Below are 27,576 nucleotides of genomic sequence, written 5' to 3'. Positions count from 1 at the left end.
AGTATGCCCCCAATTCTGTCCTCCAAGTCATTGATAAAGATGTTGATTAGCACTGGGCCCAGAAAGAGCCCTGTAGGACCCCATTGGTCACTTCTCTCCAGAATGAAAAGGAGCCATAGTTTTTTCCCCCGTTTTTTTTTCCTTCTGGCAATTTTTTTTGCTAATTATTATAATTATAAAGACTAGCAAGTGCATGTATTGCTCACATATTCGTTAAAAATAAATATATAAATAGTTCAGCAGCATCATAAAGTACAAGAAACTGTTCTTATGACTTTAGTGAAAATCTCTGTAGAGTGGAGCTTTTCTCAATTCTGCTCCATGTAAGTTTGGTAAACATATTCAGCTCAATCTTCTATGATAACATGTCTCAAAGAGCCATCGGTCTGTGTTTTAGAAGATCAAGAGGTATAGGTAATCATTGAAATAGTTGGCAGTGCTAGAGCTAGGGAACGGAGGACGACGTCTTTTCTCTATTCAAGGCCTTCAATGTAGCTCCATTGGGGAGATTGCAGAGTGATTGTTTATCTTTCAAGGCACTAGATACAGAGGAGACAAAGACAAAGAGAATCCAAGCCGATAGTTCTGGGGGCTACAAGTTGGACTCACTACACTGTTCTGGTATCCAGCTTGACTGCTATTTCTCTAGACGCACATAAGAAAACCATATTGTCAATGGAAGTAGGAAAAGGAAGGTGGGCACAAAGTAGCTGAGCCTGAAGCTCAGGAAGACTTATGCAAAGGGGCCTCTCTGACAAGTGCAGTTGAAGATACTGCAGCTTGCCAGAACTGTGCAGAATATTGTTGGGAGTTCCTGATATCTGGGATGATATATAGGTCCAAAACATCTAATTTGTAAACAATACCACCGTTCATGATTACCAAGAATACAGAATCGTTTTCTTCTGCCTAGTGGATTCTTACAACAAAAGAACAGAACCTGCCAACCAGCAGTGTTCTTGCACTGCAAAAAAACTTAAAGACAATTCAGTATGGCATTCATTGAGGCCTCGGTTTTGTCCAGATGCTGATGCTGTGTATGATCAGCCATTCACTCTGACCCTCAGTCACTGTTATGCGCACACACTTGGGTGCAGAGGCTGTGCTACTCTCTAGGTTCTCTCTGTCAAAATTTCCATGCTCAAAGTGTCCAATGGGGGTATACCTGATACAGTGTTGCTTGCCCTTCTCAGTGCACAACTCCACAAGCCCTGCCCGGAGATAGTCCCCTGGATAGTGTTCAGATCCTGTATGGATTTGGATACGGAGGATACAGGTTGCCTGCTTAAACACAATTGTGAAAGGATTGCCAGCAGAGGCGGCCTTGCCCCAGAAATAGTCTGCCTTTTGCTATAAGTCTTATAGGGTAAGCAATTCTCAAACATCACAATATCTGTAACCATATCTGCAGGGGGATTATCTGGGAATCTAGAAAAGTCTTCTTCAAAATCTTCATCTTTCAGCTTGTTTGCTGTGCCCTGGAAGGAAGAGTAGTGCCCAATGTGCTGGAAGAGGGATGGTTTGAAACGAAGTTGGAAGGAGCTCCATGGGCCAATAAGTGACAATTGATTTCTGTAAATCAAAGTGGATCATGGACTAGATGGTATTTATGGTTCCTTCAAACCCTGTGATTCATATGAACCCTACGTTTTGGCCTACTGCATATTTCTAAACCCAAAGGGTGCCCAACAATGGCTCCTTTTCATCTTGGAGAGAAGTGACCAGTGGAGTCCCACAGAGTTCTGTCCTGGGCCCAGTGCTATTCAACATCTTTATCAGTGACCTGGATGAGAGAATGAGGGCATACTTAATCAAATTTGCAGATGACACCAAACTAGGAGGAGTAGCTAATACCCCAGAGGACAGGATCAAAATTCAAAATGACCTTAATAGATTAGAAAGCTGTGCCAAAGCTAACAAAATGAATTTCAACATTGAGAAATGTATGGTACTGCACTTAGGGCAGAAAAATGAAATGAACAGATATAGAATGGGGGGCACCTGGCTGAACGAGACTACATGTGAAAGGGATCTGGGAGTCCAAATAGACCACAAGTTGAACATGAGAACACAGTGTGATGTGGCAGCTAAAATGGCCAATGCGATTTTAGGCTGCATCAATAGAAATACTGTATAGCGTCTAGATCAAGGGAAGTAATAGTGCCACTCTATTAAAAAAGGATGTTGAAAAACTGGAGCATGTCCAAAGGAGGGTGACTAAAGTGGTGAAGAGTCTGGAAACTTTGCCCTATGAGCAAGGACTTGGGGAGCTGGAGATGTTTAGCCTGGAGAAAAAAAGGTTAAGTGGTGATAACCGTCTAACTAAAAAGATTGCATGTACAGCACTGTGTAAATTTACAGCGCTTCATAAATAAAGGTTAATAATAATAATAATAATAATAATAATAATAATAATAATAATATGATAGTCCTGTTTAAATACTTGAAGGGATGTCATATTGAAGAGACTAGGACTTGGAGCAATGGATGCAAGCTACAGGAAAAGAGATTCCACCTCAACATTAGGAGGAACTTCCTGACAGTAAGAGCTGTTCAACAGTGGAGCAAACTCCCTCGGAGTGTAGTGGAGTCTCCTTCTTTGGGGGTCTTTAAACAGAGGCTGGATGGCCACCTGTCGGGGATACTTTGACTTAGATTTCCTGCATGGCAGAAGGGGGTTGGACTGGATGGCCCTTGCAGTCTCTTCCAACTCTATGATTCTATGCTTCTAGGGCTTCCTGGGTCTTGTAGAGTCAGCTGAGACTTGGCTTCATTTTCTCAGCTCCTGTCTTGGACAACTCTAAGGTGCTGCAATGCAGATCCAAAAGTCTAGCACACACCAACCAGAGGCAGGACTAAGGCTCTCCATCTCTAGAAGGCTGGCAGAGCATTAGAATAATTGTTCTTTTAAACTGCAATCCCAATTCAGTCCCAATTTTGGGAGAAAGTGGGCATGTAACTAAAAATAGATTCACCTCATAGGTGCATGTGATATGCTTAGGCTTCATTAAAAGAGGTTGGGTACCAATGGTAGAAATAAAATGTAAATAATGGAGATAGCTCCTTTCACCATGAAACAGAGGAACAGTTCAACATGTTATATCAAACGTTTTATTCAAACTAACAATATGCACACGTGAAATAAAAATAAAACATTTTCAACCTTCTAGAGAGCATGGAATTTTAAAATAATCAAATACTTTTCATTGCTTCTACTTTGTGAGTTCCTGGAAGATTGAGTGAAACCTTTTCCACACTCTTGTTATTTAATAGAGATCTTGTAGCCTCTTCCAACTCTACGATCCTATGATTCTATAAAAGGTTTCTCTCCTGTGTGAGTTTGATGATAAATAAGGTGTCTCTTTTGAGTGAAGCCTTTCCCACACTCCAGGCATTTAAATGGTTTCTCTCCTGTGTGAGTTTTTTTGATGATAGGTGAGCTTTCTCTTCACAATGAAACCTTTTCCACACTCCAGACATTTAAATGGTTTCTCTCCTGTGTGAGTTTTTTGATGATAGATGAGCTGTATCTTCCGAATGAAACCTTTCCCACACTCCAGACATTTAAATGGTTTCTCTCCTGTGTGGGTTTTTTGATGATCTGAGAGCTGTGTCTTCCGAATGAAACCTTTTCCACACTCCAGACATTTAAATGGTTTCTCTCCTGTGTGAGTTTTTTGATGATAGGTGAGCTGTGTCTTCCCAATGAAACCTTTTCCACACTCCAGACATTTAAATGGTTTCTCTCCTGTGTGAGTTTTTTGATGATAGGTGAGCTGTGTCTTCCCAATAAAACCTTTCCCACACTCCAGACATTTAAATGGTTTCTCTCCTGTGTGAATTGCTTGGTGATAAGTGAGGGCTATCTTTTGAGTGAAGCTTTTCCCACACTCAAGGCATTTAAATGGTTTCTCTCCTGTGTGAATTGCTTGGTGATAAGTGAGGGCTATCTTTTGAGTGAAGCCTTTCCCACACTCAAGGCATTTAAATGGTTTCTCTTCTGTGTGAATTGCTTGGTGACGAGTGAGGGCTGCCTTTTCAATGAAACCCTTTCCACACTCCAGGCATTTAAATGGTTTCTCTCCTGTGTGAATTGCTTGGTGACGAGTGAGGGCTGTCTTCCGAGTGAAGCTTTTTCCACAATCCATGCATTTAAATGGTTTCTCTCCTGTGTGAGTTTTTTGATGATAGTTGAGCTTTGTCTTCCCAATGTAACCTTTCCCACACTCCAGACATTTAAATGGTTTCTCTCCTGTGTGGATTTTTTTATGATAGGTGAGTTGTGTCTTCACAATGAAACCCTTTCCACACTCCAGGCATTTAAATGGTTTCTCTCCTGTGTGAATTGCTTGGTGACGAGTGAGGGCTGTCTTCCGAGTGAAGCTTTTTCCACAATCCATGCATTTAAATGGTTTCTCTCCTGTGTGAGTTTTTTGATGATAGGTGAGCTGTGTCTTCCCAATGAAACCTTTCCCACACTCCAGGCATTTAAATGGTTTCTCTCCTGTGTGAGTTTTTTGATGATAGGTGAGCTGTGTCTTCCCAATGAAACCTTTTCCACACTCCAGGCATTTAAATGGTTTCTCTCCTGTGTGAGTTTTTTGATGATAGGTGAGCTCTGTCTTCCGAGTGAAGCCTTTCCCACACTCCAGGCATTTAAATGGTTTCTCTCCTGTGTGAGTTTTTTGATGATAGGTGAGCTGTGTCTTCCCAATGAAACCTTTTCCACACTCCAGGCATGTAAATGGTTTCTCTCCTGTGTGAGTTTTTTGATGATATGTGAGCTGTGTCTTCCCAATGAAACCTTTCCCACACTCAAGGCATTTAAATGGTTTCTCTCCTGTGTGAGTTTTTTGATGATAGGTGAGCTGTGTCTTCCCAATGAAACCTTTTCCACACTCCAGGCATTTAAATGGCTTCTCTCCCGTGTGGGTTTTTTGATGATAGGTGAGCTGTGTCTTCACAATGAAACCTTTCCCACACTCAAGGCATTTAAATGGTTTCTCTCCTGTGTGAGTAGCTTGGTGATAAGTGAGGGTTATCTTTTGAGTGTAGCCTTTCCCACACTCCAGGCATTTAAATGGTTTCTCTCCTGTGTGAGTAGCTTGGTGATAAGTGAGGGTTATCTTTTGAGTGAAGCCTTTCCCACACTCCAGGCATTTAAATGGTTTCTCTCCTGTGTGAGTTTTTTGATGATTGGTGAGCTGTGTCTTCCCAATAAAACCTTTTCCACACTCCCGACATTTAAATGGTTTCTCTCCTGTGTGAGTTTTTTGATGATAGGTGAGCTGTGTCTTCCCAATAAAACCTTTTCCACACTCCCGACATTTAAATGGTTTCTCTCCTGTGTGGCTTTTTTGATGATATGAGAGCTGTATCTTCCGAATGAAGCCTTTCCCACACTCCAGGCATTTAAATGGTTTCTCTCCTGTGTGAGTTTTTTGATGATAGGTGAGGTGTGTCTTCCCAATGAAACCCTTTCCACACTCCAGGCATTTAAATGGTTTCTCTCCTGTGTGAGTTGCTTGATGACCATTGAGGGTTGTTTTCTGAGTGAAACATTTTCCACACTCCAAGCATTTGAATGATCTCATTCTTCTGTAAATCTTTTTAAGTGAAAGAAAACTGGAGCTGTTTCCACACTCACCATCTTTGAATGATGTCTCTTTTGTCTCAATTCTCCTGTGAAGAATAAGGCTTGGTTTAGAGCTGAAACTTCTGTCATGTGCAAGACAATGATATTTACTTCTTTCTTTTTGTTTCTGTATTCTTCCTTGGATTGAGGTTCCGGAAACATCATCTTTTTGAGAAGGGTGTGTGGTCCTCCCCTCGTTTTTGGTTTCAGCTCTTCTTTCCTTCTCTTTCACCTGTTTGCTCTGGCCTCTTTGCATCAATGCTTGGCCATCACTGCCTGGAAGGGAGAGAAAATACTGCTTAGAACCCACACAAAAATCAGAAAACCACATAGACAGAGATGGGACTCCAGAACTTCTCCATTGGTTCCGCTAAGAAATAAGTTCTCTTTCTTTGAAAGAGGCAGCTCTAAGGATTTTTGCTACATAGAATCACAGTTTTTTAAAAAATAATCATAGAGTTGGAAGAGACCACAAAGTCCATCCACTCCAATCCCCTGCTGTCCAGGAATGCACAACAAATTATCATATAAATGAGTAATTTCAGTTCATCCCTAACCCCACCCATCACCTTAAACATCATCATCATCATCATCATCATCATCATCATCATCATCATCATCATCATCATCCTGCCTTTCTCCCAATATAGGGATCCAAGGCGGTGAAGAACAAGTATAAAACAATACAATTTTAAAACAGTACAAGAATATTAAAATACATAAATATAAAATTTTGAAAACAAACAATTTTAACAGTCAAAACAGTTATAAGTTAAAATATAGCATGTTAAAAATGCAAACTATTAAAATTTGTATAGCACAACATTAAAACCTAGTCCTTACCAGCTTAAAAGGTCAGACTGCACTAAAAAATCTTTACTTGGAGTTGGAAAGACAGCAGGGATGGAACCATCTCTCTAGGGAGGGAGTTTCTATCCTTGGGAGCAGCCATTGAGAAGGCCCTCTCTCTTGTTCCCACCAAACATACCTGAGACGGTGGTGGGACAGACAGAAAAGCCTCTCCCGATGATCTCAATACTCTGGGTGGCTCATACAGAGAGATATGGTCCTCCATATAGCATGTACCCAAGCCATATAGGGCTTTATAGGTCAAAACCAGCACTTGGAATTGTGCCCAGAAATGAACTGGCAGCTAATCGATCTATTACAACAAGGGAGTTTTAATTATCTTGGTTTTCCTGTTCTAATCTCCCTAAAATTTGTTCTTATACCAAGAGCATAAGAAAATGTCTAGCTATCTAAAAGGGTCAAGGGAGAACCACATGTAGTAGTTTGAGTGTTGGACTAGGATTCCTGGAGACCAGGATACAAATGAACTGGGTGGCCTTTGGCAGGTTACACCCTCTCAGCCTGAAAGGAAGGTAATGACAAACTGCCTTTCAACAAATTGTGATGAGAAACTCCATGGCAGATTCAGCTAAAGATCACCATATGCTAACTATCCCCTGTCTCCACACCAGGGCATGGCTTTCTCTGTCTTTTGGCAAGAAGATCTGGGCATGTGATGGCAGCCACTTCCTCCAAGTCTTCCCCTTCTCTCCACTCCTTGGAAAGCTCTCCCTCTTTATCCATTTCTGAAGGATATAGTGGGAGGAACAGGACTTAGCGGGAGCAAAGAAGCACGATGTGGCTGCTTTCTACTTCCACTTTCCGAGTCGAAGCTTCTGTCACATATGCAAGACAAAGCACCTTATCACACGGCGGTTTTTGCAACTCCAATTCGAAGCCACTCCGGGTCCAAATTGCGAATTCACGTTATACCGTGATTGATTATCACACGTGATTGCTTTCTATGGGGGATCGTTCCGAGCCAGATCCAAAATCAATCCAAAGTGACTCCTGATGTAGGTGAATTCGGTAACAAGCGAATTCAAAAAAATTGTTTCCAAGCTCACTTCTGTTTCAATCTGAACTGGTCTGGTGTGTCATCACCCCAATCTCTCCCCCCTGCCCCCGTGTCCTGTTCCATCATCTTTCTCCTCCTCCACCCCGATCCTGCCCCCCTTGGCCCTGAGTCCTCCTCCTCCTCCTCCACCCAGATCCTGCCCCCCTTGGCCCCTCCGTCCTGCTCCTTCATCCTTTTCCTCTCCCTAACCCTGTGTAAGATGAATGAGTGAGTTCTGACTTAAACCCAGAGCTGAAGAACCGAAGAACCAAGGAATTGTGCTTTAAACATAGCTAAAGGACCAAACAAGATGGTTCCGTGCAAAGCATTGATGTGACGAAGGTATTTGGCAACTGAGGCGAGGAAAGTCTGAAAACTTGGAAGCTGAAGCGGGGTGCCGTCCAGGTGTGACGAACTATGACCGGGAAGAACCTTATCTCCTGAGTCGCCATGATGAGAAACTGACAAGACAATGGAGAGCTTTGAACAGAACGAGTTGCTTTGAACACGGACTGATCTGAACAACCTGTCTGTCCTCCCAAAAGATGAAGTTGAGTAATGGGCTGCAATATTGCAAGACTTCAGCAGCCAAGAGCCAGAGAGAAGAAAAAGTATAAAGACCCTGGACTTTCACCTCCATTTTGTTGGCATCACCCGCGGCAATGGTGTCATCCCCAACCTTCGAGAACACCTGATCAATGTTCGGCAGAAGGAAAGTGTGTGTGAGTATTGTATGAATGTGTGAGTGAAAGAGCTCTTGATAATCAATGTTTGTGTTACTTTTGTGATTCAATAAATGTTACATGCATGGTGTTTAAAACCAAATTTGGTGTCTCAATGTCTTTGTCAGCCCTGCTCTGAATAAGTCCATGGAGGGAGAGGTTTTCATTACACGCTCTCAGGATAAACAGGTTGCCCTTACAATCTTGGGCATAACACCTGATCCTGCTGCTCTTGGCCCCCTGCGTCCTGCTCCTTCATCCTTCTCTTCTTCATCCACTCTGATCCTGCCCTCTCTGGCCCCCTGCATCCTTGCTTCCTCCTCCTCCTCCTCCTCCTCCACCCCAATCCTGCCCCCCTGCATCCTGTTCCCTCCTCCTGCTTCACTCTGATCTCGCCCCCTCTGACTCCCCGTGTCCTGCTCCTTCATCATCATCATCCTCCTTCACTCCGATCTCCTTCCCATGGCTCCCTGCATCTTGCTCTTCCATCTTCCTCCTCATCATCCACGCCGACCCTGCCCCCCCTATGTCCTGCTCCTACGTCCTGCTCCTCCTCCTCCTCCCTGATCCTGCCCCCTTGGCCTCCTGCATCCTGCTCCTTCATCATCATCATCCTCCTTCACCCTGATCCTGCCTCACTTGGACCCCTGCTGCTTCATCCTCCTCCTCCTCCACCCCGTTCCTTAAGGTGAAGCTGTTATGGGTGTTTTCTTGGTATGTTTCTCCAGAGGGGATTTGCCCTGGGCTTTTTGTTGGCCCCACTGAGCATGCACAGGGTACCAATCTGAATTGATGATGTGATAACTTATTTTGCGGTCGCTCTACTCTGCCTTAGGAATGACCATATTTAATGCTTCACGTGCGATAACTCATCATGTGAATTGCCTTGGATTCGAATTGACTCTGCTTCCCCTTCCTTTCGTAATGGCTTTGGATTGGAGTTCCTATTTCAGGTGTGATAAGGGCCAGAGATATTCCAAAAAGCAAACTTTCTCGGTGGCCATTCAGACTACCTTTTGAACAGAATTGTAACCGGGATTAAAAGTGGGAACTTCCCACTGGCGCTGGTTTAAACACACCTGGATTAGGGGTTTGCACACCCGATCTGGGGCAAATCCCCTTAGAGTGGGTTTTCCAAAAGTGGATTATTTCCCGTTTCTTTTTGGAAAATCAGTTTCTTCCCTGCTGCCAGAAAATGTGAAGATGGCCTCGGATATGATCCGGTCAAATTCAGGGGAGGGATTTAGGTCAGAGAGTGGGCGGTGGGCAGAACATGCCTCCCCTCTCGCACTGGTCACTTTGCAAGCGGCATTTTCTCTTTATTGCAATTTTTATTTTTGACAGATTATGCGGATGCTTGTACTACAGATTGATACATATTGTATGCTTGAGCTACATTTCCCTTTCCTTTGCTTGCTGCCGGCACGGCACATCACTTTGCCAATGGCATTTTAAAAAGATATTTTTGTGTGTGTGTATAACAAAATATATGAATGTTTGTGCTACATATGTTTCCCTTTCAAATTTGGCAAATTGATACATATATCTGACCAGAGACGGCACTGGGGTGAAAAGAGAAGGGAATACAAGGAGAGATGGCATTCTGGGATAGGAAACAAAGGGAAAGCAAGAGGATGGAAAGAAGGAGAGAAGGAGAGATGGCATTCTGGGATAAGAAATGGAGGGAAAGCAGTGGATGCAAAGAGGAGGGAATCTGAAACTACCCAAAGGCACACAACACATGCATAAGTTGACAGAATATGCGAACATTGCCGCCAGTTTTTTTTTTTAAAGGAGGGAGGAAAGCACCCATTCTGTTGGCCAATGGTTGTAGGACGCGTCACATTTGATGAAAGCGGAAGTGAATTTGATTGACAACAAAGGAGGCTCCATTTTAAAGTGCTATTACAAATGTGAACTTCAGCAGGGCAAACTACATTGATCAAGGAAAAGGGTAGTGGGAAGTTACTATTCAGCACTTGCACAATCACAAGAAAGATGGAGCCTTACTCAGAGAGGACAGGGCCCCCACAATCTCCTCCATCACTTCCCGATGAAGGGCTCTTTGGTCTGGATCCAGCAGCGCCCACTCCTCCTCTGTGAAATCCACAGCCACTTCCTCAAAGGTCACCTGCAGAAAGAAAATTATTCTTTCAGAGTGCTCAAGAAAATTGAAATTCCTACAGGATGCGATCCACAGGCCCCTTACAGTGACAACTTGTGATGGAAAGCAAAGGGAAAGAACAAAATTCTGTGGGGACCAGGGAGTGGTCAGATGGGCACCCAGTCCACCCCTTTCTTGGCTCACTTGAGATCTTGTCCCCTACCTGAGCTAGTCTCCCAGAAGATGTTCTGAGTCCATCAGGATGAAGAGATGTCCTTGTACACATAGATTCAGTTCTTCTACCTCCTGGGAGGTAGAAAAAAGGAAAGATAGTATTTCTAACCCTTCCCTCTCCTTCCAGTCCCTCCTACATGTGCAAATGCAGCATGCACCATTTCTCACATCAGGCTTTATTGCATTGTTTTCTGCAGACATGCTACTATAACGGGATACTCAAAAGCCTGTGCTTCTCCCATCCTCCTTCATCCTCCTCCTAGTGCCAATGTTGCTAAAAAAAACTAGCTACAAAGAGGATGAGGAGGGAAAGGAAGGCTGGTCAATCACAAAAAGTGCTTGCAAAATATACTTCACTGTCAGAGGCTTTGTTAACTTGTGGTATGCCTGTATTTTCATAGTGCTAGTTAAGATTTATAAAATGGTCCAAGTGTTTCAATTGATAAAAGTCTGCATATTTCACACATATTTGAGAAGAGGGAGTCAAATAGGAAACTACCCTCCTAGCCCTTACTCATTGAAGGGGACATTCCTCCTCTGCCTTGCGTGATCCACTTGGGCCACTGCTTTGGACTGGATTCAAAAGGACACTTCTCCTTCTCAGCCATCTCTTTCACAAATAAGTCCTACAGCAGAAGCACAAATGGGGAGAGAGGGGGAAGAGAGAAGAATTAAGGAAAGAGGACAAGGCCTTGTGGGGCATCATCCCCACTGCAGATGATTTCCAGAAAGAAAGAAAAAACCTGGGAAGTGGTAGCTAGATTTACATCATTATGATGATTTTTTCCCCATTTCTATCCCTTGTTTCTATCCCCCAGGACTCGGATTCATGGTGATTTACAGCAAGCAGAACAACAACAAAAAATAAAAATAAATGCACACATAAATTATAGTTAAAAGGCAAGCTATCTACAGAACTGAAACCATTAAAACATAAGAGACTAAAAGGAAAGATTAAAACAGCAGAAATGCACATTGCTAAAACTAGTTTCAGGTAGTTTTCAGAAGGCTATTTTCATCTTGGGATGGAAACAGTCAAACCTCCCCAGGAAGGGAGTTCGGGTCTCATGGGCAACCACTGAGAAGCCTGTAGCCCATGTTCCCACAAGAAGGAACCACGAGGATACACTCATGTGGGAGAATACGCTCATTAGAAATGCCTGGAAGGAAACCAGATGGAGCTTTACAGGACATAAACGAACATTGGCTTCCCTTGTGAGATGTTTGTTTTCAGCGTTGAAGGCGGAGATATCCTTCATAAGGGTTGGTTCCCTCTGTTCGCTCAAAGCAGGTAGGACCTAGAATTCTGGGTGTGAACCCTGGGGAACCCATCCCCCTTGTTGCCCAGTCAGTGAAATAGCCAAGCAGAGGAATGTCTAATAACAAATTATCAAAGGCTAACAAACAACAAAGATTCTAATAATAATTAAGAATAATCCTAGATCCTATAACAAATAACCTTTAAGTGTATGACTGATTCCCCCGGTACCGGGAACACAGTCCTCAGTCTCGGGAGGGCAGGAGGTCTCCACCTTCAACGCTGAAAACAAACATCTCACAAGGTAAGGCAATGTTCGTTTTTCCAGCGTTGATGGCAGAGCCATCCTTCATAAGGGGCATACCAGAGCTCCCCTGAACTGGGTGGGAAACTGAGGTAATATCTGAGTTATAAAATGGACTGAAGAATCCATCTACCGAAAGAAGCCTCAGCCGATTGGAAAGTGTCAATACGGTAGTGACAAATAAATGTCGACAGAGGAGACCAAGTGGCTGCCCTACAAATATTGGACAGAGGGGCGTTTGTGACCAGAGCGGCAAACGTGGAGGCACTACAAGTGGAATGAGCAGTGACCTTTCCTAGAAGAGCTGTTTCTGAAACTGTATAACACTTGGAAATACAAGATCGAATCCATCTTGACAATGTAGATGAAGAGACCTTTTTGCCCAGGTAAGTATTGCTGAATGACACAAATAAACCATCTGATTTTCGCCAAGGCCTGGTGCGTTTGATATAAATGTGTAAGGCCCTGCATACATCTAGGGTAGGCTATGTCTTTTCGATTTCTTTTTTAGGATCTGGAACAAAGGAGGGTACAATAACCTCTTGAGATCTATGAAAGGTCGTGTTGACCTTCAGCATAAAGGAAGGATCTAGACGTAGCAAAACAGAGTCTTTCCTGACTATGCATAACTCTTTTCTGGTTGAAAGGGCTCCAAGTTCAGAAATCCTTCAGGCCAAAGTAATAGCTGTGAGGAAAAGAGTCTTCCAAGTCAGAAACTTTAGGTCTGTCGTGTGTAGTGGTTCAAAGGCTCAATGCCTGAAGAACAATGTGAAGATCTCAATTGGGATATCTGTGTATTGTAGGTGGTTTAATGAGAGCAGCTGCTCGCAAAAAACATTTTGACATAAATGTGGTTAGATAATCTGAATGATGATTTTGCCGACGTAATAGTAGAAACCTGTCTCTTTAAAGTATTAGGTCTGAGTCCCTTATTGAGGCCATCTTGGAGGTATAGAAGGAGGGTGTCAACTGATACCGACGAAGGTGAAGTATTGCTGGAAACACACCAGTCAGAAAATGATCGATAAGAATATTCGTAAATCCTACGAGTAGAATCTCTACGAGACTGAATGATAGTGTCAACCACCCGGGGAGACGGGCCATCTTTTATTAACAGTCACCTTTCAATTTCCCCATGTGAAAGTTTAGCTACTCCGGGTCTGGATATATTATTTGACCCTGTGATAGGAGGTCTTTGCATAGTGGAAGACTGAAATGGTCCTGGGCCAGTTGAGATATCTCTGGAAACCACACCCTTCTTGGCCAATGAGGAGCCTCGAGAATGATCGCTGACCTTTCGCTTCTTAGCTTTTGGAGGCAATGAGATATCATTGCCATCGGTGGAAATGCATAAAGAAGACCTCTTGGCCAAGGGGAGTGGAGGGAGTCAATCTGCTCTGCTCCTGAGTCTTGTATCTTGAAAAGAACCTGGGGACTTGGTTGTTTATTGGAGATGCAAACAGATCTACCAACGGTGTCCCGAACTTTTGAGTTATGAAGTTGAATGTATCTGGGTGGAAGTGCCACTCTGCTTGGTTTATGTCTGACCTGCTCAACCAATTGGCCCTTGTGTTTAGTTTTCCTTTTATGTGTTCTGCCTTGATGGACAACAGGTTGGCTTCTGCCCAATGAAGGAGAATGGTTGTTTCCTTCATTAACGACAACGACTTGGTCCCTCCTTGTCGGTTTAGATGTACCTTTGTTGTCATGTTGTCAGTGCGGACCAGGACTGTTTTGTTTTTTATGTGTTGAGCAAAGGCCAGGAGCACCAGCTTTACGGCCCTCAGTTCAAGCCAGTTTATGCTGTGAGTTTTTTCGGACTGGCTCCATCGTCCCTGAGCACAGAAATGGTCGAGGGTGGCCCCCCAGCCAGGCATTGGTTGTGATCAAGACTGGTGGAGGGGGTAGAAACGAGCATCCCTGTCGGATGTGATGAGATGTTCACCATTTTAGGGAGCGTTTGACTCTGAATGGAACTGGACTCTGTGGATCTGGTGAGTGATGTATTTCTGATGTGGCAGAATCAACCATTGTAACTCGCGGGAGTGAAAACGAGCCCAAGATTGAGATGCTGCAATCATTAGACCTTGAAGCCTCGCTAGAAGGAGAAGATTTGATGAGGGACTTTTGTTTATAGACTTGATGGTATTTTGAATGGTTCTGATCCTGTCCAACAGGATATGTAGCAGGCAGCTTGTGGTGTCTATGATGACTCCAAGATGTTGGATGATTTGAGAAGGAACAAGGTGGCTCGTCACAAGATTTACCTGAAAACCATGGAGACATAACGATGTAAGAATGAAATTGACATCTTTCGTTCCCTGTTGTGGAGACTATGAAGCAATCAGGATGCTGTCCAAATAGGGAAAGACGCGAAGGCCTTGGAGACGTCAATAGGCCACTAGTGCAACCATGATTTTGCTGAATATCCTTGGGGCTGATGAAAGACCAAACGGGAGCACCTTGTATAGAACAGGTTTGTTGTTGTAACAAAAGCAAAGAAACCTGCGGTGGTCTAGATGAATCAGAATATGCAAATAAGCTTCCATCAAGTCCCCTTCCCAAGAGATTGTGTTATCGTCTTGAGAGTGTCCATCCAGAATCAACGTTTGTCACAAATTTGTTTACCCTCTTGAGGTTGAGGACTGCTTTCCAAGATTTGTCTCTTTTTGGGACAATAAAGAGATCGGAATAGGATCCGCAAGAGATTTGAGACAAGGGAACGGGTTCCACTGCTCCAATTTGGATCAGATGGTTGATGGCTTCTAACATTAACTGATGTTTGAGAGGTCTGTGAGATTGAGAGAAGCGATGAAATGATCTCTTGGAAGACACATAAACTCTATTAGACATCCTGATGAAAGGGTGAAGAGGACCCATCTGTCTGAGGTGGTGTTTGACCACGTCTGAGAAAAAAAACTGAAGTCGCCCTCCCGCCCTGGGCTCCAGATAGTCATGCAGATGAATTTTGTTGCTTTCCTGAGGAATTGGCATTATTGGACTGTCCTGAATTAGTTGATCTTCCAAAGGACTTGTTGTATTGAGATCTAAAGGAAGATCTCTGGCCAGACCACTGTCTTCTGCTGCCTCTGCCACCCCTCCCATGGGAGGATTGAAAGGAACAAAAGGAAGATTGTCCCTGACAAGACAATCTTTTGTCCTCTTGGTGGGGGATTTAAGGGAGAGCCCTTTTCTTATCTTTGGTAACAATAAGGACAGGTTCTAAGGCTTCAACAAATAGCATGACACCCCCAAAGGGAGCCAAAGTTAAGTTTTGTTTAGATCTTGAATCTACCTGCCAGTTTTTTTAGCCAAAAATATCTTCTGACAGGGATAGAAGCTGCCTGGGCACGGGCACTAAACTGAATGACATCAAGGGAGGAATCAGCAGCAAAAGCCAAGACCTTTAATAATTTATTAATTCCTTGGCATAGTTTGGTATTGCCCCGAGGCACCACTAAAAGGAGGTCCTTGGCCCAGATGTGAGCAGCCCTGGTTAAACACAGATGTAGAGGTGGCGGCCCCGATAGCGATGGAAGATGCCTCGAAGGACCTTTTGAGGGCAGAGTCAGCCCTTTTGTCCTCTGGCAATTTAAGGGAATCTTCTCCATCTTTAGACTAGATGGCAGATGTAACAAGAGACAACACGGGAGCGTCTACGAGAGGAATCTGTAGTTTGGACATCATGGTTTGAGGGAGGGAATAGAATTTTTTAACAGAAGAGGGATTAGGTCTAACAGTTGCAGATTTTGACTATTCCTCCTTAAGCACTCTCATGAATTCAGATGGGAAAGGCACCTCATCAGTAGCCGGGGAAGGCTCCAGGAAGGAATCTTTTCTGCCCTTGGGAAGGTCAGTCTCCTCTTAGTGACGAGTCGGTAGTTTTGTGTCCAACTTAAGGATTTTAATGGCCTTTCTTAATAGAATAGGGAAATCGTCAGCACAAAAAAGTCTGTAAGAAGAAGACGAAGAAGGCTCAACAACTTCATCATCATCAGACCACTCTTCTTCCTCTGATTCAGAGGCAGAAGTGGATTGGGATCTGGAAAAGGCTTCATCTTCAGAAGAGTGCCTCATTTTCTTTGGCTTAGAGGACTTAACTCTAGATGGTGCTCTATGCTTGTGTTTAAGCTTAGAATGAGTTGAGCCAACAACTGACGAAGCCTGTTTCCCTCCCTTTTTTGATTTGAATTTGCGCACCACAGAAATTTTGGATGAGAATTTGCCGCTTTCAGATAAGGGAATGGCATCCCTGGAAGAAGGGGAGGCAAGGGGGGGGGGGAGGATGAGGACTCTCTGGCCCTGATAGACAGCCCAGGAGGCCTGTCTCCCTCAGAGTTGGAGTCCCTGGGAGGAACTGACGAGGGCTCATTTATGGGGTGAGCTTCCTTATCAGGGGAGGGTAGGGAAGAAGAAATGGCTACCGTAATGGCAGAGACCAGGCTAGCCAACTCTGGCAGGAGAGGTTGGAGCGAGACACGGCCGCGCATTGTGGCCCTACTCACGCTCCTGGAGAACTCCGAGCGAGCCGCTCCCTCCCGTTTTCGGGACAGGTCGCAGCGGCCGGGCACGTTAGAGAGTGGAGATGAGGGATATCCTTCCTCCAGCTGCGCCCCGCGGCCTCTGGGGCTGTGAGTCAACTCTCTCCATGCCACGGGGGCCCTTGGCAGATGTCCGGAATCTAACAAAGAAGGGAGGGAACCACTTGCAATATACTGTATTTTCCAGCGTATAAGGTGACTTTTTAAGTCTTCCTTGTGCGCCGGAATTAAACCCCAGAGACAGGTGAATGGCATAACCACCTCCTTGTCTCTGGGGTCCTTGCTGGGTCCTCTCCCAGCCAGCAGGCACTCACGCCGGCTGGAGGGGTCCTCTCTAGAGGACTGAGAGAGGATTCTTGGCGTTTGGGCTCTCGCCACCATTTTTTTTTTAAGACAGAGGGGAAGCGAGTCCAGAGCCGGCCGGGCCGAGTAAAAGGACCGGCCCTCTGCGCTGCCGCTGCCGGGGATCCTCCGATCCTCCAGCGGCTTCAGAAGTCCTCCGCAGAATCTACATAGTCTATAAAATACACTCAAAACAAATACAACAAAGCAAATAGTACAATTGCTTACCCAAATCATAGGACAGCTTGAATTAACAATAGTAGAATCCCTGGTAAGAGATTAGGAGTAACTGTATGTTACTTACCAGGGATTCTACTATTGTTAATTCAAGCTGTCCTATGATTTGAGTAAGCAATGGTGCTATTTGCTTTGTTGTATTTGTTTTGAGTGTATTTTGTAGACTATGTAGATTGTGTTACTAATGCTTGTTAACCTTATGCATTTAGAAGCATGGAATGACAGAGTGATATACTTATCCGGAATTGAAATTTATGCTATGCTGATGAAGACTATTATTAGTCGAAACGGCCACACATTACTCCAGAAGTAACCGTCTGAAAAGTTCCTACCATGTTTCTATTGTTGAAAGCATTTTACTCTTGAAGGATATTGCCAACAATGAAATGTTATCTTAGCAACAAGAGCTACAAATAGTTATTTTCATAGGTTTTTGATTGGATTGTTCCTGCAACAGCAGAATATTGCCACCGGTTATATTCCAAAGACTTCACCTTCATCATTGGGACTATTATTTACCACTGCTGTTATTTTGAAGACTTCACTCTCATCACTGGGACTATTAATTACCAGTCAAAAGAGTTATTTCCTACAGCCGGCTTAATGTTGTTAGTGTATTCAGGATTTGTTTATCACTGTTGAGCTTTATTAACTGTTATACATATACATATATATATACTGCAAGAAAATGTTGTGTCTATTATAATCACTGCATTTAGTATTGAATATTTATAATTCACCTCCCTTCTTTGTTAGTTTACTCTGTAAGCCTCCTGTTTGTTTTTGTTTTCTGGAGATGTCCGGAATCACCAGACATCCCAGGGCTGTCCATCTCCTCCGTCCCATGTCTAGCCTGCTCCACAAGAGAGGGGAGGTTGGGCAAAGGAGAGGGAAGAAAGGGTTTTTTTTTAAGTGAAGAAGAAGAAGAAGGGAGTATGAGAAAAACCGACCTGACGGAGTGAAGGCAGGAACTAGACTGGACAACAAGGGGAATGGGTTCCCCAGCGTTCACGCCCATAATTTTAAGTCCTACGAGATTGGAGCGAACACAGGCAACCAACCCTTATGAAGGATGGCTCCGCCTTCACTGCTGGAAAACTAGCTGAATAAATTGTGCCTGGAACTGAATCAGTAATCACCAAATGTGCTTAAAAAGGGAGTCATGGGTCCCCCGTAACCAATCCCAGTTAGTAATCTGTCTGAAAACTGTGTCTTCTGGGTTAATTAACAAAAGGGGATTTTAGCTCACAAAAATTGGAGACATTTGGGATCTCCAATTTTTGTGCTAATGCAATTGAAATTGATCTCATGGGCTTTGGAAAGCTTTCTTCCCAGTGCCAGACTGTCAGGAGGAGGGACTGCCTTGCACAGATATACCTCCAAAGAACACCAAAAATACCCTGAGATAATGTAATCCTGTGACTAACATCACTATTTAATCATTTTTGTCGGAAAGGAAGGCGAGATCGATGTGTAATATCTATCTCTCCTTCCTTCCACTCTCCTAACCAAAGAGATCTGAGTGTCAGCCCAGCTGTACCACAAACCCTGCTTCTGCTCCTGTGCAACGCCAGGTCGGTAAAAAACAAGACCCACATAATTTATGATCTTCTGCAGGATAAAAACTGCGACCTGGCGTGCATCACTGAGACCTGGCTTGGGCCTGAGAGTGAGGCTGTGTGGGCACAGGCCCTCCCAGCTGGGTACTCAGTTAAGGACCAGATCAGGTTAGGTGGGCGGGGGGGGGGGGGGTCGCCTTGATTCATAAAAACACTCTCTCCTTAACCAGGAACCCTGTCCGAAAAATGGATTACATTGAGTGTATTTACCTGACCCTGAAGGCCAGAGACAGTCTGGGGATTCTGTTGGTCTACCGGCCACCCCGTGCGCTAACAGACTCCCTGGCCGAACTGACACAGCTGGCCTCGGAACTGGTGTTGGGGTCCCTGAGGCTTCTTGTCCTGGGGGACCTCAACATCCCTTTCGAGGCCAGTCAAGATCCACCAGGTGCGGCTCGGGAGTTCAAGTCTACCATGGCTCCTTTTCATCCTGGAGAGAAGTGACCAGTGGGGTCCCACAGGGCTCTGTCCTGGGCCCAGTGCTATTCAACATCTTTATCAATGACCTGAATGACAGAATTGGGAGCATACTTATCAAATTTGCAGATGACACCAAATTAGGGGGAATAGCTAATACCCCAGAGGACAGGATCAAGATTCAAAATGACCTGAATAGACTAGAAAGCTGGGCCAAAGCTAACAAAATGAAATTCAACACAGAGAAATGTAAGGTACTGCACTTAGGGCGGAAAAATGAAATGCACAGATATAGGATGGGAGACACATGGCTGAATGAAAGTACATGTGAAAGGGATCTAGGAGTCCAAGTAGACAATAAGTTGAACATGAGTCAACAGTGCGATGCGGCAGCTAAAAAGGCCAATGCAATTTTAGGCTGCATCAATAAAAGTATAGTGTCTAGATCAAGAGAAGTAATTCTGCCATTGTATTCTGCTCTGGTCAGGCCCCAGCTGGAATATTGTGTCCAGTTCTGGGCACCACAATTCAAAAAGGACATTGAGAAACTGGAGCGTGTCCAAAGGAGGGTGACTAAAATGGTGAAAGGTCTGGAAACCTTGCCCTATGAGGAACGACTCAGGGAGCTGGGGATGTTTAGCCTGGAGAAGAGAAGGTTAAGAGGTGATATGATAGCTCTGTTTAAATATTTGAAAGGATGTCATATTGAGGAGGGAGCAAGCTTGTTTTCTGCTGCTCCAGAGAACAGGACCCGGAACAATGGATGCAAGCTACAGGAAAAGAGATTCCACCTGAACATTAGGAAGAACTTCCTGACAGTAAGGGCTGTTCGACAGTGGAACACACTTCCTCGGAGTGTAGTGGATTCTCCTTCCTTGGAGGTCTTTAAGCAGAGGCTGGATGGCCATCTGTTGGGGATGCTTTGATTTGGATTTCCTGCATGGCAGGGGGTTGGACTGGATGGCCCATGCGGTCTCTTCCAACTCTATGATTCTATGACTGCCATGGGTCTGTCTCAATTGGTCTCGGGGCCCACGCATTGCACTGGTAATACCCTCGATGTAATCTTTAGTACGGACATGGAGTCTCCATGGGCAGAGATCTCTAATATCTCTGCCCTGTCATGGACGGATCATTTTCTGGTTGAGGCTCGAGTCAAGGCTTCTACCTTAAGCCCTCCCGGGTGTGGTGGACCTATTAGAATGGTCCACCCTCGAAGGCTGATGGAACCCAAAAGGTTCCAAGAAGCCCTAGAGGGGCATATGGCTGGAGCTGACGGCGATTCTGTTGATGCCCTGACTAACATCTGGGATAGAGATCTCTCCAGGGCTATACACAGTATTGCTCCCAAGCATCCTCTCAGGCCTGCTTCCAAAAAACAGCTCTGGTATACGGAAGACCTCAGGGAAAGAAAGCAGGTTCTGCGACGACTACAGCGTGACTGGCGAGGACACCAGCACTTAGGCGACAAGGCACTCCTAGACTCTCATTTGAAGGCCTACGGAGTGGCAATAGGTGCAGCAAAGCATTCGTTCTATGCTGCACATATTGCGTCCGCAGAGCCGCGTCCGGCAGAGCTGTTCAGGGTAGTGAGGGAGCTGACACAACTGCCCCCCTCCCTGAATCCTATTTTAGAACCATCTAAAGCCTGTTGTGACAAATTTAATAACTTCTTTGCGGACAAAATCTCTCGGATAAGGGCTGATCTCGACGCCAGTATTTCTTCTGAATCTATTAGAGAGGTGTCCAGAGCTTCCGTGGAACCTGTTATAATGGATCACTTTGAGTTGGTTAGTACTGAGGAAGTGGACAAGATCCTTCGAAGTGTTAGGAGGACGACATGCTCTCTTGATCCCTGTCACTCTGGCTGGCGGCCCGGGGGGGGATGCGGTGCTAACTATGTTGCACAGCATAATTAATACATCTTTAAGAGAGGGACTATTTCCATTTAAATTAAAATTAGCAGTGGTTAAACCCCTGCTAAAAAAACCTTCTCTAGACCCCCTGACTTATAACAACTACCGGCCTATATCACTGCTGCCATTTTTGGGGAAGGTGATCGAGAGAGCGGTCGCCTTCCAGCTTCAATCGATCTTGGATGAAACGGATTTTCTGGACCCATTTCAAACCGGCTTCCGGGCGGGCTATGGAGTTGAGACTGCCATGGTCGCCTTAGTTGATGATCTCTGTCTGGGCATGGACAGAGGAAGCGTGTCCCTGTTAGTGCTTTTGGACATCTCAGCGGCTTTTAATACCATTGACCATGGTATCCTTCTGGAACGCCTGAGGGAGTTAGGTATCGGGGGCACTGCGCTCCAGTGGTTCTGTTCCTACCTCTCGGGTAGATTCCAGATGGTGCAGCTGGAGGACGTTTGCTCCGATAAGAGGGTGCTTACATCTGGCGTCCCTCAAGGAGCGATTCTGTCCCCCATGCTATTCAACATTTACATGAAACTGCTGGGAGAGATCATCTGGAGACACGGGGTGCGGTGTTATCAGTACGCTGATGACACCCAAATATATTTCTCTGTGTCCCTGACTGATGCAGTAACTAGGGATGGCATCTCTCCTCTAAATGCTTGCTTGGAGTCGGTAATGGGCTGGATGACAGAAAACAAACTCAGTGTGAATCTAGAGAAAACGGAAGTACTGGCGATAGGTTCCCCGGGTCTGGGCGGTGAGATTTGCCACCCGGTCCTGAACGGGGTCACGCTCCCCTTGAAGGACTCAGTTCGCAGCTTGGGAGTGCTCCTGGACTCGTCGCTCCAGCTAACATCTCAGGTGGATGTGACGGTCAGGACCGCTTGTTATCAGCTTCGGCTGATACGGCAGCTGCGTCCCTACCTGGACTGGAGAGACCTTGAAACTGTAGTACATGCTCTGGTAACCTCTCGATTATATTTCTGCAATGCGCTCTACATGGGGCAACCCTTGTATCAAACCAGGAAGCTACAGTTAGTTCAGAATATGGCAGCGAGAGTGGTCGCTGGTAGTTCCAGGTCTGACCATATAACACCTATCTTGAAAGATCTTTATTGGCTGTCTATTCGCTTCCGGGCTCAATACAAGGTGTTGGTAATGACCTATAAAGCCCTAAATGGCTTGGGCCCAAGGTACTTGGAGGCTGCCTCTCCCCATATAATCCGCCCTGCACACTAAGATCAATTGTTGGAGGTCCCAGCGACACGCTATGCGAGGACCTCCCAGAGGGCATTCTCTATCGTGGCCCCTAGATCTTGGAATACTCTCCCAGATGAGCTCCACTCCACCACATCCTTAGCTCTTTTTAAAAAGAACCTGAAGACGTATTTTTTCTCCCAAGCCTTCCCACCATGAAAAATCTTTTCCCCTTATCCCTTTTCAGTGATGACCCTGGAATGTATATATCGACTTCCCCTTCTATCTGGCCCTTTTATTGTTATTATTATTAAGCTGGTTTTAGTGCTGTTTTTAATTGATTTTATTGAAATGTTCTTACACTTAACTGTTCGCCGCTTTGATCAAATTTGGAAAACCGGGTTACAAATAAACTAAATTATTATTATTATTATTATTATTATTATTATTATTTTCTCCTGCATGATTCTTAACATGAAGAAGCCAGTAGAGCTATGAAAGCTTGCCTCGTGTATACTGTGCATTTGGGTTGGCCAATAAAAGATATTACTGTTTTGTGCATTTTGGATGTTACTGTACTTTGCTATATGTTCAGAATGGCTACTCCGGAATATGTGTCTTCTGGGAAAGACAATCCCATCCAACACAGGCTGTATTCCTATTCCTTGATCTGCCTTTCGACTGATCAGCAGACCTTTCTTGTCTGCATTAAGAAGATGTTTAAGAAGTTTACTTAAATTTTTTCAAAATCCTTAATAAATAATAATAATGGGCACTACAAATAAGCTTACCTGCTCCTCTTCCCTTTTCATCTCCTCTGCCTGGCTCAGGAGGAAACCCTCTGCCAAGGCCACTGCTTGGAAGGTGGTTTCCGCTCCACACTCTCGAACCCAGCTCTCCATTTCTGGGGGAAGGATGGCCAGGAGCTGCTCCAGGATCACCAGGTCCAGCATCTCAGCCTTGGTGTGTCTCTCTGGCTTCAGCCACTGACAGCAGAGATTGTGGAGCTGGCTGCAAACCTCTCGGGGACCCAAAGTCTCCTCCTGGTAGACAAACTGTCTGAAGTGCTGGCGCTGGACCTCAGAACTGAACATCTTCTCCCCAAAGCTCCTCTGCATGGCTCTTCCCAAAAGAAGAATGGAAAACAAGACATCCTGTGAATGAGATATTCTAAAGACTCTCTTCAGAGATTTGACAATTAATCCACATCACTCAGATTCTCACTGCAGCATCCTTCCACTTGCTCTGTCCCTATTGCCTTGACCCATATTTTAGCACACCTCTGTCAACAGCAATGGTGTGGCTTTTTGGTCTTTCAACATTGCTTACAAGACTTTCTGTTGCCTGAAGCAAAGGACAAGGTGGCACCCCATCAGTCAGGATGACCTTTGGAATACAAGAGGCTCCCTTTTCTCTCTTCCCCCAACAAAAAACAAGGGAGAGGGATGGAACACCCCTTTGAGCTCCCTCTTCAGAAGGGCTTCCTGTGAGAACAGGGCTCAACTCTCTGCCTGAGACTGCATCACAGGGCTCTGTCCTGGGCCCAGTGCTATTCAACATCTTTATCAACAACTTGGATGACAGAATTGGAAGCATTCTTATCAAATTTGCAGGTGACACCAAATTAGGAGGAGTAGCTAACACTTCAGAGGACAGGATCAACATTCAAGATGATCTGAATAAAGTAGAAAGTTGGGCCACAGCTAAGAAAATGAACTTCAACAGGGAGAAATGCAAGGTACTGCACTTAGGGCGGAAAAATAAAATGCACAGATATAGGATGGGAGACACCTGGCTGAATGAAACTACGTGTGAAAGGGATCTGGGAGTCCAAGTAGACCACAAGCTGAACATGAGAGAACAGTGTGATGTGGCAGCTAAAAAGGCCAATGCAATTTTAGGCTGCATCAGTAAGAGTATCGTATCTAGATCAAGGGAAGTCATAATGCCACTCTATTCTGCTTTGGTCAGGCGCCACCTGGAATACTGTGTCCAGTTCTGGGTGCCAGAATTCAAAAAGGATGTTGAAAAACTGGAACGTGTCCAAAGGAGGGCATGTAAAATGGTGAAAGGTCTAGAAACCATGTCCTATGAGGAACGACTGAAGGAGCTGGGGATGTTTAGCCTGGAGAAGAGAAGGTTAAGAGGTGATATGATAGCCCTGTTTAAATACTTGAAGGGATACCATACTGAGGAGGGAGCTGACTTGTTTTCACTTGCTTCAGAGTCTAGGACCCGGAGCAATGGATGCAAGCTACAAGAAAAGAGATTCCACCTCAACATTAGGAAGAACTTCCTGACAGTAAGGGCTGTTCGACAGTGGAACAAACTCCCTCGGAGTGTAGTGGAGTCTCCTTCCTTGGAGGTCTTTAAACAGAGGCTAGATGGCCATCTGTCGGGGATGATTTGATTTGGATTACTGCATGGCAGGGGGTTGGACTGGATGGCCCTTGTGGTCTCTTCCAACTGTACAATTCTATGATTCTATGAATAGAAGTATCGTGTCTAGATCAAGGGAAGTACTAGGCCACTCTATTCTGCTCTGGTCAGGCTCCGCCTGGAAAACTGTGTTAAGTTCTGGGCACCACAATTTAAAAAGGATGTGGAGGAACTAGAGTGTGTCCAAAGAAGGGTAACTAAAATGGTGAAGGGTCTGGAAACAATGCCCTACGAGGAACGACTTAGGGAGCTGGGGATGTTTAGCCTGGAGAAGAGACTGTTAAGAAGTGATATGATAGCCCAGTTTAAATACTTGAAGGGATTTCATATTGAGGACATAGCAAGCTTGTTTTCTGCTGCTCCAGAGACTAATAATAATAATAATAATAAGTTTATTTATATACCGCTTTTCCAAATTAGATCAAAGCGGTGTACAACAGGAAGTACAATACAATATCCAAAGTCAAAATAAAACATAACAGGCCACTCTCCCCCTCAAGATGGTGGTCAGAAGGAGGGCTCTTTGTCTTCCAGGCCAGGCCTCTCTCCCCCTCAAGATGGTGGTCAGAAGGAAGGCTCTTTGTCTTCCAGGCCAGGAATTTCTCCCCCTCAAGATGGTGGTCAGAAGGAGGGCTCTTTGTCTTCAGGCCAGGCCTCTCTGCCCCCTCAAGATGGTGACTAGGAACCAGAACAATGGATGCAAGCTATAGGAAAAGAGATTCCAGCTCAACATTAGGAGGAACTTCCTGACACTAAGGGCTCTTCGACAGTGGAACAAACTCCTTCCTCGCTGTCTAGTGGAGTCATCTTCCTTAGAGGTCTTTAAGCAGAGGCTCAGTGATGCTTTGATTGAGATTTCCTGCATGGCAGAATGGGGTTGGACTGGATGGCCCTTGTGGTCTCTTCCAACTCTATTATTCTATGATTCCTTTAAGCTGTGTTTGTGTGTGAGATCATTTTCCTAGAGAGGAACTTCAGGGAACCCAGAAGGAAGGAAGAAGTCAACTAGAAGACAAGTGAATGGCTCCAGAGAGGATGAAATGGGAGCTGAGCAGCATGGATTTGAAATTGTTGTTGTGTTCTTTAAAGATGGCAACTCTAAGGCAACATTCAAACAATAGCAATAATATTAATAACAAGAAAACTTCATTGGGTTTGATGAACAAAATAAGCATGTGACTTGTCCAGCCTAGTGGCTTTCATGGCCATGTTATTATTATTAGTAGTAGTACTGATACTATTATTATATCATGCCCTTTTCCCAAAACTGGGAGTCAGAGCAGCTTGCAAGATTAAAACAGCTCCGCATTTAAATTTACCTTCAATTTACCTTTGATGTCAACCAGGCTGAGAAGCCCTCTCACGGCAGGGAGTAGATAAGCTCTAGCACCAGGGAAACATTCGCCATGCTTCCTCCCCAATTTGGCTCAGGAGGGGACGTTTTCCTTGCTCCCAGGAAACAGGAAGAAGGGTGGCTTGGAGCTTGCCCCTCCTCGCTAATTAAAATCCCCCACCTCCCTTCCCCATAGCAATCAATCCCAACAGGAGTTTAAAAGGAGGCAGAGGAGAGCACTATGGGTCTGCATCTGGAGGGTGGGGGGTGGGTTGCTTTGCTATGGGGATGCCCTGCAATCTCCCCCCCCCCTTCTCTCTCTCTCTCCATCCTCCTCCCTTCCCCATAGGAATCAATCCCTACACAGAGTTTAAAATGAGGCAGAGAAGAGCACTATGGGTCTGCATCTGGGGGTGAGTGGGTTGCTTTGCTGTGGGGATGCCCTGCAATCTCTCCCCCCCCCCCCATCTTTCTCTCTCTTTCTCCATCCTCCTCCCTTCCCCACAGGAACCAATCCCAACACAGAGTTTAAAAGGAGGCAGAGGAGAGCACTATGGGTCTGCATCTGAGGGGGGGTGGATTTGCTTTGCTATGGGGATGCCCTGCAATCTCCTCTCCTCTCTCTCCTCCTCCCTTCCCCATAGGAATCAATCAAAACATGGAGTTTAAAAGGAGGTAGTGGAGAGCATTATGGGTCTGCATGGGGGGTTGCTTTGCTAGGGGAATGCCCTGCAATCTCCTCTCTTCTGTCTCCCCGTCCTCCTCTCTTCCCCAAAGGAATCGATCATAGAATCAGAAGAGGCCACAAGGGCCATCCAGTCCAACCCCATTCTGCCATGCAGGTAATCTAAATCAAAGCATCATGACAAATGGCCATCCAGCCTCTGTTTAAAGACCCCGAAGGAAGGAGATTCCAAGTAAGGAGTGTGTTCCACTGTTGAACAGCCCTTACTCTCAGGAAGTTCCTCCAAATGTTGAGGTGGAATCTCCCCTCTCTCCTCATTCACTCCCCCTCCCCATTGAAGACAATCAGGGAAAGGAATTTAAAAGGGAGCCAAAAGCATCAGGAGAATGGTGCTTGGCTTTATCATCAGGAGGGAAGGGAGCTTGGCTTGCTGTTGCCTTCCACCACCACCACCCCCCACATCCCATGTCTCATTGAAATAAATGGTGTGAAGTATTTCCCTTTGTTCTCATGAATCATGTCCTCATGGCAGACCTAAGGTGAACCTGTACACTCCAGTATCCAGCTCCTCATACAAAAAATGCTTGTACATATGCAAGAATCAAAACTCACACAGAGAAACATGCTCTTAGTACATGCAGGTAGTTGAAAATATTCTTTTTCTTACTGTACATGTACAGTGC

The 27,576-nt window shown here is 45.0% G+C and overlaps 1 protein-coding gene across 1 annotated transcript; it reads right to left on the bottom strand.

Annotated features, from left to right (window-relative positions):
* Positions 1–3,306: 3,306 nt before the first annotated feature.
* LOC149320481 (uncharacterized) lies at positions 3,307–27,576 on the bottom strand. Its single transcript, XM_089500442.1, has 6 exons — positions 27,506–27,576; positions 23,228–23,558; positions 11,116–11,227; positions 10,591–10,673; positions 10,274–10,394; positions 3,307–5,911 (listed from the first exon to the last, which is right to left on the bottom strand). The coding sequence occupies exons 1-6, from the start codon at positions 27,565–27,567 to the stop codon at positions 3,396–3,398; spliced, it is 3,225 nt and encodes a 1,074-aa protein (XP_089356568.1). The 5' UTR covers positions 27,568–27,576; the 3' UTR covers positions 3,307–3,395.

Source organism: Sceloporus occidentalis, unplaced genomic scaffold (genome assembly GCF_023333645.1).
Source record: "Sceloporus occidentalis isolate IW3139 unplaced genomic scaffold, rSceOcc1.0.p SCAF_1, whole genome shotgun sequence".
In the NCBI taxonomy this organism is placed as follows: Eukaryota; Metazoa; Chordata; class Lepidosauria; order Squamata; family Phrynosomatidae; genus Sceloporus; species Sceloporus occidentalis.
This window is presented reverse-complemented; position numbering and strand designations above follow the sequence as displayed.

Excerpts from the sequence above, each read along its gene's own strand:
- LOC149320481 (XM_089500442.1), bottom strand. The coding sequence starts at position 27,567 with ATGTACAGTAAGAAAAAGAATATTTTCAACTACCTGCATGTACTAAGA. Across the intron at positions 10,395-10,590 it reads CTTCTGGGAGACTAGCTCAG|GTGACCTTTGAGGAAGTGGC; the intron begins GTAGGGGACAAG and ends TTCTTTCTGCAG. Across the intron at positions 5,912-10,273 it reads GGGGGCCCTGTCCTCTCTGA|GCAGTGATGGCCAAGCATTG; the intron begins GTAAGGCTCCAT and ends TCTCCCTTCCAG.